A 12855-nucleotide genomic window follows, 5' to 3' on the forward strand; every position below is an offset into this window, starting at 1 on the left:
ATTGGGAAGGGAGTGGCTCAAAGACCTGTCCTTTCGCCTGGATTTTGAAGACATCTTCAGAATCCGTTTGCAGGCCTCTCAGTGTGAAAGGCATGCAGCCGCCCTGCCCACGGAGATGCGGTTCCCGCCGGCCTCACTGAGGCAGGGCTAATTTGGCCAGTAAGAGCCGGCCTCTCTGGCGTTCGGGTTTTTCCCTCTGTGGCATGTTTTTCTTCCAGGGCCATTCCAGAAGGCCGGAAAAAAGATGAGGCACCGTGGCCCTCACTGTCGGCTCCTTGGGACTCCAGTGCTCACCGCCCATCCGAGGGCAGAGAGAAGCCTCTCGGAGGCCGCCCCTGCAGAGGCCGCACTGTGCTGGACCAGGCCCGGGAGTCCAGTTGCCCCAGCTCACCCCTTGGGCCTCGGGGCGTGTGCCTAGCCTCACGTCGAGGGTGTATGTGTGGCTGCACGGGGAGTGTGTGAGTGTGGTAGAGGGAGGGGGCCCTTTCGAGCTGCTCCATCCGTCCGTTTTATTAGGGACACATTAATCTATAATCAAATACACCTCATAAAATTTTTATTGAAAGGCATAATATCATTACAGAGGTCTTCCACCTGTTTTAAACAACACGACAAGCTGTGAGAGAGCGTGTGTGGGTACGTGTGGGGAGGGGTGGGTGTAGGTAAGAAAAGAGGCGAAGGAGAACAACTCCCCCCCCCCGGGCGCCAGGGGGCTGCCCTTAAAGGCCGGCCTGCCTGGGGCAGCACCCGGCCGGGAGCCTCCGGCTGCTCCCTCCGGGCTCTGGGTAACCGCCTAGGTGTGCCCTGGAAGCCCGATGCAGGGCTCAGAGCCCAGGAGTCAGGGAGCCGGCGGCGTGGAGATGGCAGGACCCAGAGCAGCCAGAAGAGACGAACAAATAGTCCCCAGCGCCTCCTGCGGCCGCAGTTAGGCCTGTGGTCGCCGCCGCTGCCACCACCCGGGCGGGCTGGGCCGGGCCAGGCCGGGCTGGCGCGTGGACCGGGGCCCGACAGCTCTAATTGCAGAGCTCCTGTTGATGATGATTTTTTTTTTTTTTTTTTTTTTAAATCACAGCAGCCCCCAGTTTAGCGGACTGATTTACTCCGGGTATTGGTAAATATGATCACGTGGGCCGCGCGACCAATGGTGGTGTCTGCAGCCTGCGAACTAGTCGGCTGCTCGGGCGCCGGCGAAGAGCGGCACGGCGGCGGGCAGTGTAACCTTGGGTGGGAGCGCGCGGCGCCTCACCATGTCGTCCAGTGGCACCCTCAGCAACTACTACGTGGACTCGCTCATAGGCCACGAGGGCGACGAGGTGTTCGCCGCGCGCTTCGGGCCACCGGGGCCGGGGACACCGGGCCGGCCCGCAGGTGTGGCCGATGGCCCGCCCGCCGCCGCCGCCGCCGAGTTCGCCTCGTGTAGTTTTGCCCCCAAATCGACCGTGTTCTCCGCCTCGTGGTCCGCGGTGGCCGCCCAGCCCCCGGCGGCGGCGGCGGCGGCGGCGGCGGCGACGATGAGCGGCCTGTACCACCCGTACGTGTCCCCGCCACCCCTGGCCACCGCCGAGCCGGGCCGCTACGTGCGCTCCTGGATGGAGCCTCTGCCCAGCTTCCCCGGCGGCGGCGGCGGCGCGGGTGGTGGCGGTGGCAGTGGTGGCGGCGGTGGCGGAGGCCCGGGTCCCGTCCCCAGCCCCGGCGGCCCAGCGAACGGGCGCCACTACGGGATTAAGCCTGAAACCGGAGCGGCCCCGGCCCCCGCCGCAGCCTCCACCTCCTCCTCCACCTCCTCGTCCTCCTCCTCCAAACGGACTGAGTGCTCCGCGGTCCGCGAGTCCCAGGGGAGCGGCGGCCCAGAATTCCCGGGCAACTCGTTCCTGCGGGACAAGGCGGCGGCGGCGGCGGCGGCGGTGGCGGGAGGGAACGGGCCCGGGGTGGGAATCGGGGCCGGGCCTGGGGCGGGAGGCTCGTCCGAGCCCTCAGCTTGCAGCGATCACCCGAGCCCGGGCTGCCCGCTGAAGGAGGAGGAGAAGCAGCCACCGCAGCCGCTGCAGCAGCAACTTGACCCAAGTAAGTGCAAAAGAAATTGCCCCCTGATTTATTGCTGAAACCTGTAAGGCTGAATGTGCAAAACTGATAGTTTTACTAACCTATAAAAACGTCTAGACGCCTACCCAAGCCTAGGCGAGCAACACGCATCCATAAAAAAGCTTCCCATAACCACCTACCTTGGGCGCGCGGTTTGTACGGTAAACAGAGCGCGGGCATTAAGGCTTTTTATGATAATTCCCCCAAGTTGTGAAAAGCGTCCATCCTCGGTGAAATTAATTTAACGACCTCTCTTCCCCACCCTGTCGTCTCTCCCTGCCTCCCCTCCGCCCCTCGCTCCCTGTCTGCAAACCCCCCCTCTTCCTAGACAACCCCGCAGCGAACTGGATCCACGCTCGCTCCACCCGGAAAAAGCGCTGTCCCTACACCAAATACCAGACGCTAGAGCTGGAGAAGGAATTCCTCTTCAACATGTACCTCACCCGGGACCGGCGCTACGAGGTGGCCAGGATTCTGAACCTTACAGAGAGACAAGTCAAAATCTGGTTCCAGAACCGTAGGATGAAAATGAAAAAGATGAGCAAGGAGAAATGCCCCAAAGGAGACTGACCCAGTGCGGTCCTGGCCCGCAGCGCTCAAAGGCAGCCGGTTTTTGGTTTTTTTGGTTTTTTCCTTTGTGGGTGCTTGATTCAGAAACTCTCCAGCAACTCGGACTTTCTTCTTCTTTTTTTAGGTAGAAGTGACTGTGTGGTTGGTCTCTGTGAGTTATTTGGGGGACACTGTATTTGCTCGCATATGTATTGGAGAAACCAAGTGGCTTTGGAGTTTTGTCCTATCCCGCCTCTCCCTTTCCTACTCCGTTGGTTCCTTAGGAAATGCTATATTTTGTGACTGCACGCAGGCTTGATGAAGCCCTCTCCCGTGTAAACGTCCCTTCTGTTTCTGAAAAGTACTGTAGTTTAGTCTCACCCCGTCCAGCCTCCCAAACAGGGCCAACTATCCAATTCCGAGAATCTGAAGGCAGAGGGGGATTATGGACACCCCCGCTGCTCTCCCAGCCCAAACCCAACCGCAGGAAAAGCCCCTTTCCTCAGGGAGCCAATGGGCTGACTTCCAGTGAGGCCTACCGAGAAGTCCTGGGCCCTGGGGCGCCGCGGGGTGCGGGGAAGGTTTAGTCCTCCAAGCCCAGGAGGAGCTGCTCTCACCCCGGGAGGGCTGGGTTCCCTTGAGCGGCCTCGGGTGGTGGCCCTCCATGTTCCTGCCTGAGGACCAGTTGTAAATGTTACCGCTTCCAACAAATAAATGTTGATCTGAGCAAACGGAGCCCAGTCGCTGGCCCTGAACGTTGTGTGACTGCTCTCTGTGTCTTTGCAAAATAACATGACTATCAGACTGCAGAACCCCGAGAAGGGACCCCTTGCTAAAGGCTGTAGGCCCTGGCACCTGGAGGATCTCCAAGGTGCCTTAGAGCTTCCTTTTATGTATGCACACCTAGCCGAAGAGAACCATTTTGGAAGGTGTCTCGGCGCTCCCCCGATCATGCTGCCAGGGCCACAGTGAACTCCGGGCCTTTTAGGCCCTGGGTGAGCCTCTCTGCAGAGCTACAGGCGCCAGGAACCAGGCACCCTTTTGCCAAGGCTTTGACACACCGCACCGCTGGCCTGCCTCTATCCTGGAGACCCAGAAGCCAATCCCCATCTCTAAACAAGAGAAAGGGCAACTTTGCACTGTGGAGTCACTCCCCCAGGCCCGAAAGGCTGGCTGGCTCCGGGAGGTCGCAGCCAGTTAGGCCGCGAGCATCTGCCCCTCCCCACCACAGCCCCAAAGTGACCTTAGCGGATCCAAATGGTCAAGACACTACCCCCCCATACCCTCATCCTGCCGCCCCCTTCCCTCCACCCAGCTTCTGTGTGTGTTTAGCCCTCAGCTTGGCCCTCTGAGGCTGCATTGAGAGGCTAAAATGAAGGTCATTGTGAGGGTGCAGGCCGATCACTGGCTTTGCGGGCCCTAGAGGAGGCCAGGCGCCGGGCAGCCTGGGTTGGGCGGAAGGCGGGGGCGATGGCAGAGATCTTGGGGATCCTGATGAAAGAGGGGGACTCCAAGAAAAAGCAGATGGGGCTGAGAGGGAAAGCCAAGGCCCAGATCCGGCTGAAGGTGCTGCCTTCCCCCGCCCCCTAGGCCAGGCGGATACCTACAGCTCTTTGAAAACAGGAAGAGCCAAGGTGTCATAAAGCCATCGAGCCGGCCAGACGTCTGGAGGTAATGAGTTTACGACGGGCCAGGCGCTTCGCTTTGAAACCATCTCATTTTGATGTTTGTGGGAGGAAAGGAAAAATGCAGACAAAACTAGGTCTTAAAATCTGGACAATAAAATATAAACAAGACTTGGACCAAGAAGGCAGGGGCTAGGAAGCCCCCCAGGGAGGTGTGAGCATCCAGAAAGAAAAATGAGAGGTGATATGTTTCTGATTTTTTTTAAATGGGGCGAACGTTAGGGGTAGCCTATGGCCGGTGGCTCTTCAATATTTTGACTGTGGCCATGATCTATCTGGTTCTTTTAAAAAGAAAATTAAGACCATAATGACCACTCTATTACTTGAGATGGGGAGGCTAGTGATCTTGGGCCATTTACTCAAGCAAGCATCTCCTAGAATTACGTCTTGTGGGGCATTACACGCCTCTTCACAGGCCCTTCACTCCAAATTCCCCGCAAAAATATGGAAATTTGTTCACTTATTACAGATACAGTCAATACAGCTAAATTGACGGAAAACATTTCTGAAAATGAGAGACAGAGAGATTAATTTAGCAAGAAACACACCGATTTGGTAACATTTGCTTTTTAAAACGACACATAGACCGCTTATCCAATTCAGTTCAGTCTGTCACTTACGCAATTTAAAAATTCTCTTTTATTGTCAGGAAAATCTGAATAAACATAAGCCCAATAGGGACTTTCCAGACAGGCACACGAAATGCAGCAAAAAGCTTTTAATTTGACTTTAATCCGCCCCAAATTATCCAGTTTAATGGGCCCCAAAACATTAAGGTTAGAAAGTTGAATTAGCAAATATACATCATTTAATGTTGAGAGTAACAGTTTTTAAGAAAAACAACAACATTTGACTTCTAGAAAATTTTTAGCTGTCAAAGTGCTTGGTTTCTTTGAAAAAAAGTCTCACAATTAATTTTTTAAAGTTTTGATTTGTGTTAAGCCTAGCCTGTCCTACAATTATGTCTAAAAAGAACAGCTGGGAGATTACAGAATTGGGGGACTTGTGGTGTCTGGCAAACGACGGCTGGAAGCTTTTGGCAAACACACTACTTGCAAGCTCTTGTGAGCCAAAATGAGAATTTCCTCTGCATTCAGGGGCCCCCGTTTGCTGCAATCGACTTGTTGACAGTCAAGGAGATGAAGCATTATTAGTGTCAGTGGTCCAAGCCCAAATCAAACTGAAGAATTAAGATTAGAATTGGTTTGAGGCGAATGAAAGGAAAAATCAAACTCGGTTAGCTCGCGACAGCATTTGGCCACTAGAGGGCGCTGTTGCTCCACTATCTGATCTCTCGTAAAGCTAGCATTGCGGTGGAGGAAGGTTTTGATTAAAAATATTTACAATCTTACTTTTAATCTTAAATTAGGATAAATTTAACAAAAATAAACAACGTGAGCTATTAAATTTTCAAGCCGTGCTCGTCATACATAAAAATTTTGGCTCACTCAGCATTTCAGAAAATCTGGACTGTTGTGCAGAAACTATACAACGTTTAAGTTAATGCATTCCATCAAAACAGGGGTAAAAAGCAAGCACAGATATTTACGAAGTTAACTGCGCTCTTCTTCTTTTCGGATAATAAACGGAATGCTTAAGTAAAACCGGAAAAACCCACATTATTTTGTCATCAGGGGAAATGTGCTGTTGTGTTTGTTTGTTTTTTAAATTAGGCCTGAATATGTAGAAATGAGTACTGTGTTCATGGATGACCTCCCAAATTTATGGAGTTTTTAAAAGTGCCCTGTGTTACTGAGATGTGGGTTCTTGATTTTGGCTTTTTGCCCCATTCTCTTCCCAAATCCATTCATTTATTCGGTGTCCAAGTATACCCACATTCCCATAAACACCCATGCCAAACAGTGGAATAAAAGGCCACAATTACCGAGTTTAGCTCCAAGGCTTTATTGGAAAAAAAAATCTTTTAATTGGGCATTTGCAGGACTGAAGTTTAAATTCTTAATAGTCAGATTCAGTTGTTACACTTCAAATTTGAAAGATACTTGGAAGAAAAAAACAAAATAATAAAACTGCCTTGCCCTTAACCACCCCAATAACAACTCTCCCATACTTTCTGACATAAATTTTAATAACACGTGTCTTCAGCATCTCCAGATTCATCAATAATTTGTTTACCTTCACCACTTTCAACCATTCCTTGTAGTAATAATTGAGTCGGACATAACTAGCAAATATGCCTCTCTATGTCAACCTTATTTATAAAAACGAGATTCAATCCACTCGGACTGACCTCGGGATCCCGTCCACATGGGCTGAACAAACCCACGAGGAATGGAAGGTAGCTGAAATCTCTGGCCTGCTTGCATCCGAAGTCCATCTGGGGTTTGGGGCATTTGGATTTGGCCGTGGCAAGTCAGCGCAGTGTGATTTAGTGTAAGCCAGTCTTTGGCGAGCTGGGGTGTATCTCCAAGCTCTGTTCTCAAGACCAAAGGACCTGGTGCCCTCCAGACACCGATTATCCCAAAGGATAAAGGGTTCAGCACCTAAAGTGGGAGGAAGGAAGGGAGAAAGGGAGGGATGGAGGGATGGAAAGAGGGGAGGAGGAGAGAGAGCGAGGGAGGAAAGGAGGGAGGGGAGAGAGAGAATATAAGTATATTTATTGGACATTCAGACGAGAGAAAAGAAAAAGATGAAAGCGTGTGGGGAAGCGGTTGGTGGTGTAAAGCCACGCAGCTCTGCACAGCTGCCCCAATCCGGACACTGGCCCATTCCCGAAAACGCGAACCCTGGACTTCCGCAGAGGACTCTGCTTCCCTTCCTTATCGCTCACAAACTAGCCCCTCGTGAGCCTTCTCTTTATTTTCTCTCCGGGTGGGGTGGGGGGGTGGGGATCAAGTTTAAGCTAAGGCCTGCACCCTGTCTCGGTAGTTGTTTTACAGATTCGGTGTATGAGCTAAAGTCGTTAGCAGAGGACAGGGCCTGGCCGCAGCTGCCTGGAACCGGCCCGATCCGAATCCCGGCTGGGGGACTCGAGTGCCTGCCCCCCACGCTCCACCTGGGGCCACAGCCCGCCCAAGTCCGCTGGGTGCCTGGGTTGGGACCCCAGAGCCTTGCGCCCTGCCCTAGGAAACGCCACCCACCCCGGCGGCGGCGCGAGTCCTTCTTCCCACTGGGAACGTTCCTGTAGCTCTTCTGTGCACTCCCTGGGCGACGCTAATGCACCCTTCCCACATTCTCCAGCCTCCCCCCACTGCGCCCAACACTGACGTCTATCAAGGGTGAAATGATGGAAACTATATTCATGGGCATGATTTCCATTAAATATCAATTAACCTGGGAGCCTCAGCCAGGCATGCAGTGCGTCAAGGGTAACTGTACATCTCATTTCCACAGGGCCTGCTCGGCTGGAAAAAGCAGGACTTTTGATTCGCTTGATAAGGCCAGGATTTGGAGGCCGGATTGTGGCTTTTCATCAAAAACAAAACAAAAAACCACGTAGATAGGCCCAAACAAACAAATGCAAGGGCCAATCCGTCCACCTCGTTCAGCTCGTCCACGTTCAGAAATGAAAAAAAAAAAAAAAAAAAAAAAAAAAGAGGCCACGGCCAGTCTCTACTGGGCAGCCCCGGGAGCTGCGGGGAGAGGTCGTTTGCTCTGCAGCCTCCTGGGAGTGACCTCCCTGGCTGCCCCAAGGCTAAGGTTCGGCCGCGCCCCCTCCCCGCGGGCCCGGGGGCCCCCGGAGCCCTTGGCAGTGCGGCTTTATGGGCCCCCTTTAAGGCTGGCGGAGGCATCCCGGGGCCGGCCGGCGTGAGGCGTCCCGTCCGGCGCAGGGGGGCCGCTTCGCCACCGCCCGGATCCCTCCGCGCGGTTATGTCTCCCCCCCCCCCTTCCCCCCCATCCCGCTCCCTCTCCTCGCAGTGGCGGGGTGCGAAAATGCCTCGCCGGCGCGCACCGGGGCGGCAGCCGTGGCGGCAGCGGCGGCGGCGGCGGCGACAGCGCTGGGAGGGGGCGGCGGCGGCGGCGGGGAGGGGTGGGGTGGGGTGGGGTGGGGGGAGAGGTTGAGGTGAGAGGTGGCACCGGGCAGAGGGTGTGTTTTCTTGGCGTCTCCCTGCAGAGCGGGGGCTCGCGAGCCCCAAGCCTCGGCGTCTCCCCGTGCGTGGCCCGCGCGCGCACGGCACTCTTGTCCTCGCCCCCCGGTGCGCTAGGGCCGCCTGGTGCAGGCCCGGGAGGAAACTGGAGGCCGCGGCCCCGGTCACCGGGGGCGTCGGCGATTCTACTGCGGCCCAGCGGGCGCGCGCCGGCGGGAGAGGCCCGGAGGGCGGCGGCGGCGGCGGCGCACGGGGGCGGGAGAGGCCGCGCGGCCCGCGAGGGAGGCGGCGCGAGGCCGAGGCCGAGGCCAGGGCCAGGGCCAGGGCCAGGGCGGCGGCGGCGGCGGCGGCGGCGCGAGAGCCCGACATGAGCGCCCGGCGGCCGGACGGCCGGGCCTGAGGGCCGGGAGCGCGCGCCGGGCCGAGCCGACGAGCCGGGCCGAGCCGACGAGCCGGGCCGAGCCGACGAGCCGGCGGCCGGGCGGCCGGGCGGGCGGCGACGAGGCCCGGCGGCCCCCGCGGCTCGAGCCGCCGCCCCAGAGGCCCCCGCGGCAGCGCGGCCGAGCTGAGGCGCGCCCCTCGCCGGCTCCGCGCCGCCCGCCTGCCCGCCCGCCCGCGCGGCCGCCGCCCCGATGAGCTCGTACTTCGTGAACCCGCTGTACTCCAAGTACAAGGCGGCGGCCGCAGCGGCGGCGGCGGCGGCGGCTGCGGCCGCGGCGGGCGAGGCCATCAATCCCACTTACTACGACTGTCATTTCGCGCCCGAGGTCAGCGGCCGCCACGCCGCCGCCCTGCAGCTCTATGGCAACAGCGCGGCCGGCTTCCCGCACGCGCCCCCGCAGGCGCACGCGCACCCGCACCCGTCGCCGCCGCCCGGGTGCGGCGGAGGGGGCGGCCCGGGCCCCGGGCAGGACTACTTCCACGCCGGCGCGGGCAGCCCCGCCGCCGCTGCCTACCAGGCCGCCCCACCTCCTCCTCCGCACCCTCCGCCTCCCCCCTGCGGCGGGATTGCCTGTCACGGGGAACCGCGAAGTTTTACGGATACGATAACTTACAGAGACAGCCGATTTTTACGACCCAGCAAGAGGCCGAGCTGGTACAATATTCTGACTGTAAATCGTCCAGTGGTAATATTGGCGAGGACCCAGACCACTTAAATCAGAGCTCGTCTCCTTCTCAAATGTTTCCCTGGATGAGACCACAAGGTTGGGATGCGCTTGCTTTTTTTTTTTTTTTCCTAAGGAGGGGAGAAATCTGCTTTCATCTCACGTTCTAGCTTTAAAACATCCCTGTCCTTTCCCTCGCCCCCTCCTTTTCCTACTTGTGTAGCCGCTGTGGCTCCTGTACATAAACTAATACGGACTTTTATAAAAGTATGTAAAGATGATGGGGACGGAATAATTGTGAAGACCGTGTCTCCGCTTCTCTTGCCTGCACACCCCATATCGGTATCAGAATTAAAGACCACTGTGTGTTTCGTCTCTTAAGCCCGTTCCAGAAACTTCCAACAGCATTCAGAGACATCAACCATTTTTTTAAAAAATCAAAAACCAAAAAACAAAAAAAAAAAAGCCAAACACGTTGATTTTCCTCCTCTTTTTTGTTGTTTCCATCAGCAGCTCCTGGTAGACGGAGAGGAAGGCAGACCTACAGCCGCTTCCAAACCCTAGAGCTGGAAAAGGAATTCCTTTTTAACCCCTATCTGACCAGGAAGAGAAGAATCGAGGTCTCCCATACCCTGGCCCTCACGGAGAGACAGGTAAAAATCTGGTTCCAGAACAGGAGGATGAAATGGAAAAAAGAAAACAACAAAGATAAGTTCCCCGTGTCCCGGCCCGAGGCAAAGGACGGAGAACCCAAGAAGGAAGCCCGAGACCTGGAGGAAGATGGAGCCGAAGGCCCCACAGATTAACTTCTAAACTTCACAGTTTTTACCACAGACTATTAAGACTAACGATCAGCAGATGCTGATGGACACCGCCTTTCCCCCCTTCCTTTTTGGAGAGGACTTTTACCTGTGTTTCAAGCTACCTTAATGCCACTGCTCTTGAGGTTTCTGCGCTTTGAAAGGGATTTGGGCGTTTTTTAAAAAATAGTTTGTAGTATCGCATAGAAGCAGTCCTTGAGCTGCCCTATAGAAGGGTAATTTGATACCGACCTTGTAGCTATATTTTTATAATGGTTGTTTTTAATGTCTGAGCTAGTGATTTGCCTCAACAACGTAAACTTCCTAATGATCAGCACTAAATGATTGAGTATAAAATGCTTTATTAATCAAACAAGTGCACTTGAACATTTTAAATCTTTATGGTGGGTAAGTGAGTAAATTAAAAGAAGTCTATTAATAATTTTTTTAAAAAAAATTATGCCTGCAGAATATTTACTTTATATTATTTGATGAAATGTATTATTTATATTTTTCTTTCTGCTTTTGTAAAGATGGTTCGGGTGTCTTTTGGTTTACTTCAGAAGGTTTCTTTGAACATTTTTGTAAATGTCTGTCAGGGAAGAGTCTGGGCCAGATATTGGAAAAGCACATTACCTGAAGAGTGAAAAGTGCAATGTATCGTCCAGGCTCTCGGCTTCCTTAAACTTAGGAGAGTGTTGTGCCAGTGACAAGAGTTTAAGGATAATGTAACAATCGACATTTTAGCCGTCTTTCTGTAGTCCATACAAATTATGGCAATTGAATAATCTAGAGAATTAATACTTGAAAACTAATTGCAACATTTTCATTAACTTTGCACTCTGGCAAGTGGCCTTGCTTTCGTTTCGCACCCTGCTTGTAATCTCCTGGGATCTCTAGGTCTCATGCTCTGTGTTTCGGCTTTGTCAAGTAGGTGCCATATTGATTAGAATTCTCTTTGCACTGCTAGCATGCTCCTTTTAAGCCTGCTTGCTCCGTTCCTCTCAGATGTCGGTTGGTACGTCCATCCTCTGCTGTTCTTCAGGAAAGCCATGACCTTACCTATTTGAAACAAACCCTGAGTGTAAACGCAGAAACTCGAGTGTAAACAACCGCTCCAGAGCGTAGCTCCTCAATAAAGAAATGTACCTCCTTAAAGAGCAGAGTGATATCTTTGAGCGCTTTGAGCGCGGAAAACACCATCTCCTCGCCAGTCACAAACAATGACCAGGGCTCACATGAAGGCAGTGACTTGCTCCAGCTTTCTATTTGATAAGCAGGTGTGGGTTATATACTTCCCAAGCTGTTTAATAATAATAATAATAACAATAATAATAATACAATAAATGATGATGGTCTGGGGCTTCCTTCCAGAGTGGGCTGACTATCCATGCTTCGTCTTGCATTAAATAATCCTGGTATGATACTGTGACAGCTTTGAACCTCAAAATGATTCAAGTCAAGTCTTAGGCCTGATGACCCAGAGTCCAGGTTACACCACAGCTTAATTCCGCAGAGTCCTAGTTGAAGCTGGCGTTTGGCATTTATTAGTAACAAGATATCCATTTCCCATTTGGGGCTACTCTGCAGCTGCCTTTTTATACAGGGGTGGGGGGAGGGCAAGAAAAGAGGGAAAGAAGAAGAAATTCAAGTAAGATCTCATTTCTCACTGAAAATGGAAACACCTTCAAGCAGACGTTGAGAACTTTTTTTTTTAAGCCATGTTTACTTTTAAAGATATGAGTTTTTTTTTTTATTGTTAATTTCCAGAGTGGTTTATATTACATGGGCAGGAAAAGAAGATTCTTTAGTTTGGGGCCAGGTTCACTGCCAGGTGTTGGTGGATAGCAAGATTGGTACTGACTGGGTTAGGGGCAAATCCCCACCTGGCTCTCCCCCGGGGAAGAGGCTGTGGTTGTGACATTTGCTAACCTAAGCCGGGAAAGACAGGCGAAGTTGGGAGTGTCAAGGCTTAAGCATTTGTACAGAGGAGACAGCTGTAAAGGCCAGTGCTGCGTTTGGGGACGTTTTGCTCTTGTGTACTGTCTGAATCTGTGCTGGCTGGAACAGAGCAAGGATGCCTCAGCCGAGAGCCTCTCTGGGAAACAGCCTTAGGCATAAGCTACCTGGAAACCAGTGTTGGCTAAACTCCAATTGTTTTGATTTAAGGAACTCTTTAAAATTTGCTATCTCCAGGGCTGGAGAGATGGCTCAGCAGTTATGAGCACTTGCTCTTGCAGAAGACCAGGGTTTGATTCTCAGCATCCAAAATGGTAGCTCACAGCCATATGTAATCCCAGTTCCAGGGAATCGAACGTGGCACACATACATACATGCTGGCAAAATATTTATTTATACACATAGAATAAAAGTAAATAAATAAAAAACTGCTATCTTCCACTCAAGAATGCTCCACCAAATATCTGTCTTCAAACTGGAATTGGACAAGATTTGATTAGGAAAAGGACCTACTAAGTGGATGAGTGGAAGTGGAACTCAGGGATGGGAAGTAAGGTAAAAATGACATTCTGGCAATCTATACTGCTCTGGAAATGCACCTTTGGGTAACACTGGCCCCTAAACC

At 53.2% G+C, this 12855-nt stretch overlaps 2 protein-coding genes and 1 long non-coding RNA gene across 4 annotated transcripts; 2 read left to right on the forward strand and 1 right to left on the reverse strand.

The window, feature by feature from the left end:
- The first annotated feature begins 1082 nt into the window (after positions 1 to 1082).
- Positions 1083 to 3386, forward strand: Hoxd9 (homeobox D9). The gene is made up of 2 exons (XM_059260724.1): positions 1083 to 2064; positions 2411 to 3386. The coding sequence occupies exons 1-2, from the start codon at positions 1248 to 1250 to the stop codon at positions 2650 to 2652; spliced, it is 1059 nt and encodes a 352-aa protein (XP_059116707.1). The 5' UTR covers positions 1083 to 1247; the 3' UTR covers positions 2653 to 3386.
- Positions 3387 to 6205: 2819 nt separating this feature from the next.
- LOC131909254 (uncharacterized) lies at positions 6206 to 9076 on the reverse strand. 2 transcript variants are annotated; one of them, XR_009378809.1, is made up of 2 exons: positions 9010 to 9076; positions 6206 to 6820 (listed from the first exon to the last, which is right to left on the reverse strand). It is a non-coding gene; the product is annotated as an uncharacterized LOC131909254 (long non-coding RNA). The 2 variants fall into 2 exon arrangements; XR_009378808.1 differs by lacking the exon at positions 9010 to 9076 and adding an exon at positions 8355 to 8588.
- Hoxd8 (homeobox D8) lies at positions 8998 to 10917 on the forward strand. Its single transcript, XM_059260726.1, is given in 3 exon segments — positions 8998 to 9391; positions 9394 to 9570; positions 9982 to 10917. Coding segments are annotated over 3 exon segments (867 nt in total). The 3' UTR covers positions 10278 to 10917.
- The last annotated feature ends 1938 nt before the right edge of the window (positions 10918 to 12855 follow it).

The sequence above is a fragment of the Peromyscus eremicus genome, chromosome 4, assembly GCF_949786415.1.
Source record: "Peromyscus eremicus chromosome 4, PerEre_H2_v1, whole genome shotgun sequence".
NCBI classification, from domain to species: domain Eukaryota; kingdom Metazoa; phylum Chordata; class Mammalia; order Rodentia; family Cricetidae; genus Peromyscus; species Peromyscus eremicus.

Excerpts from the sequence above, each read along its gene's own strand:
- Hoxd9 (XM_059260724.1), top strand. The coding sequence starts at position 1,248 with ATGTCGTCCAGTGGCACCCTCAGCAACTACTACGTGGACTCGCTCATA. Across the intron at positions 2,065-2,410 it reads GCAGCAGCAACTTGACCCAA|ACAACCCCGCAGCGAACTGG; the intron begins GTAAGTGCAAAA and ends CCCTCTTCCTAG.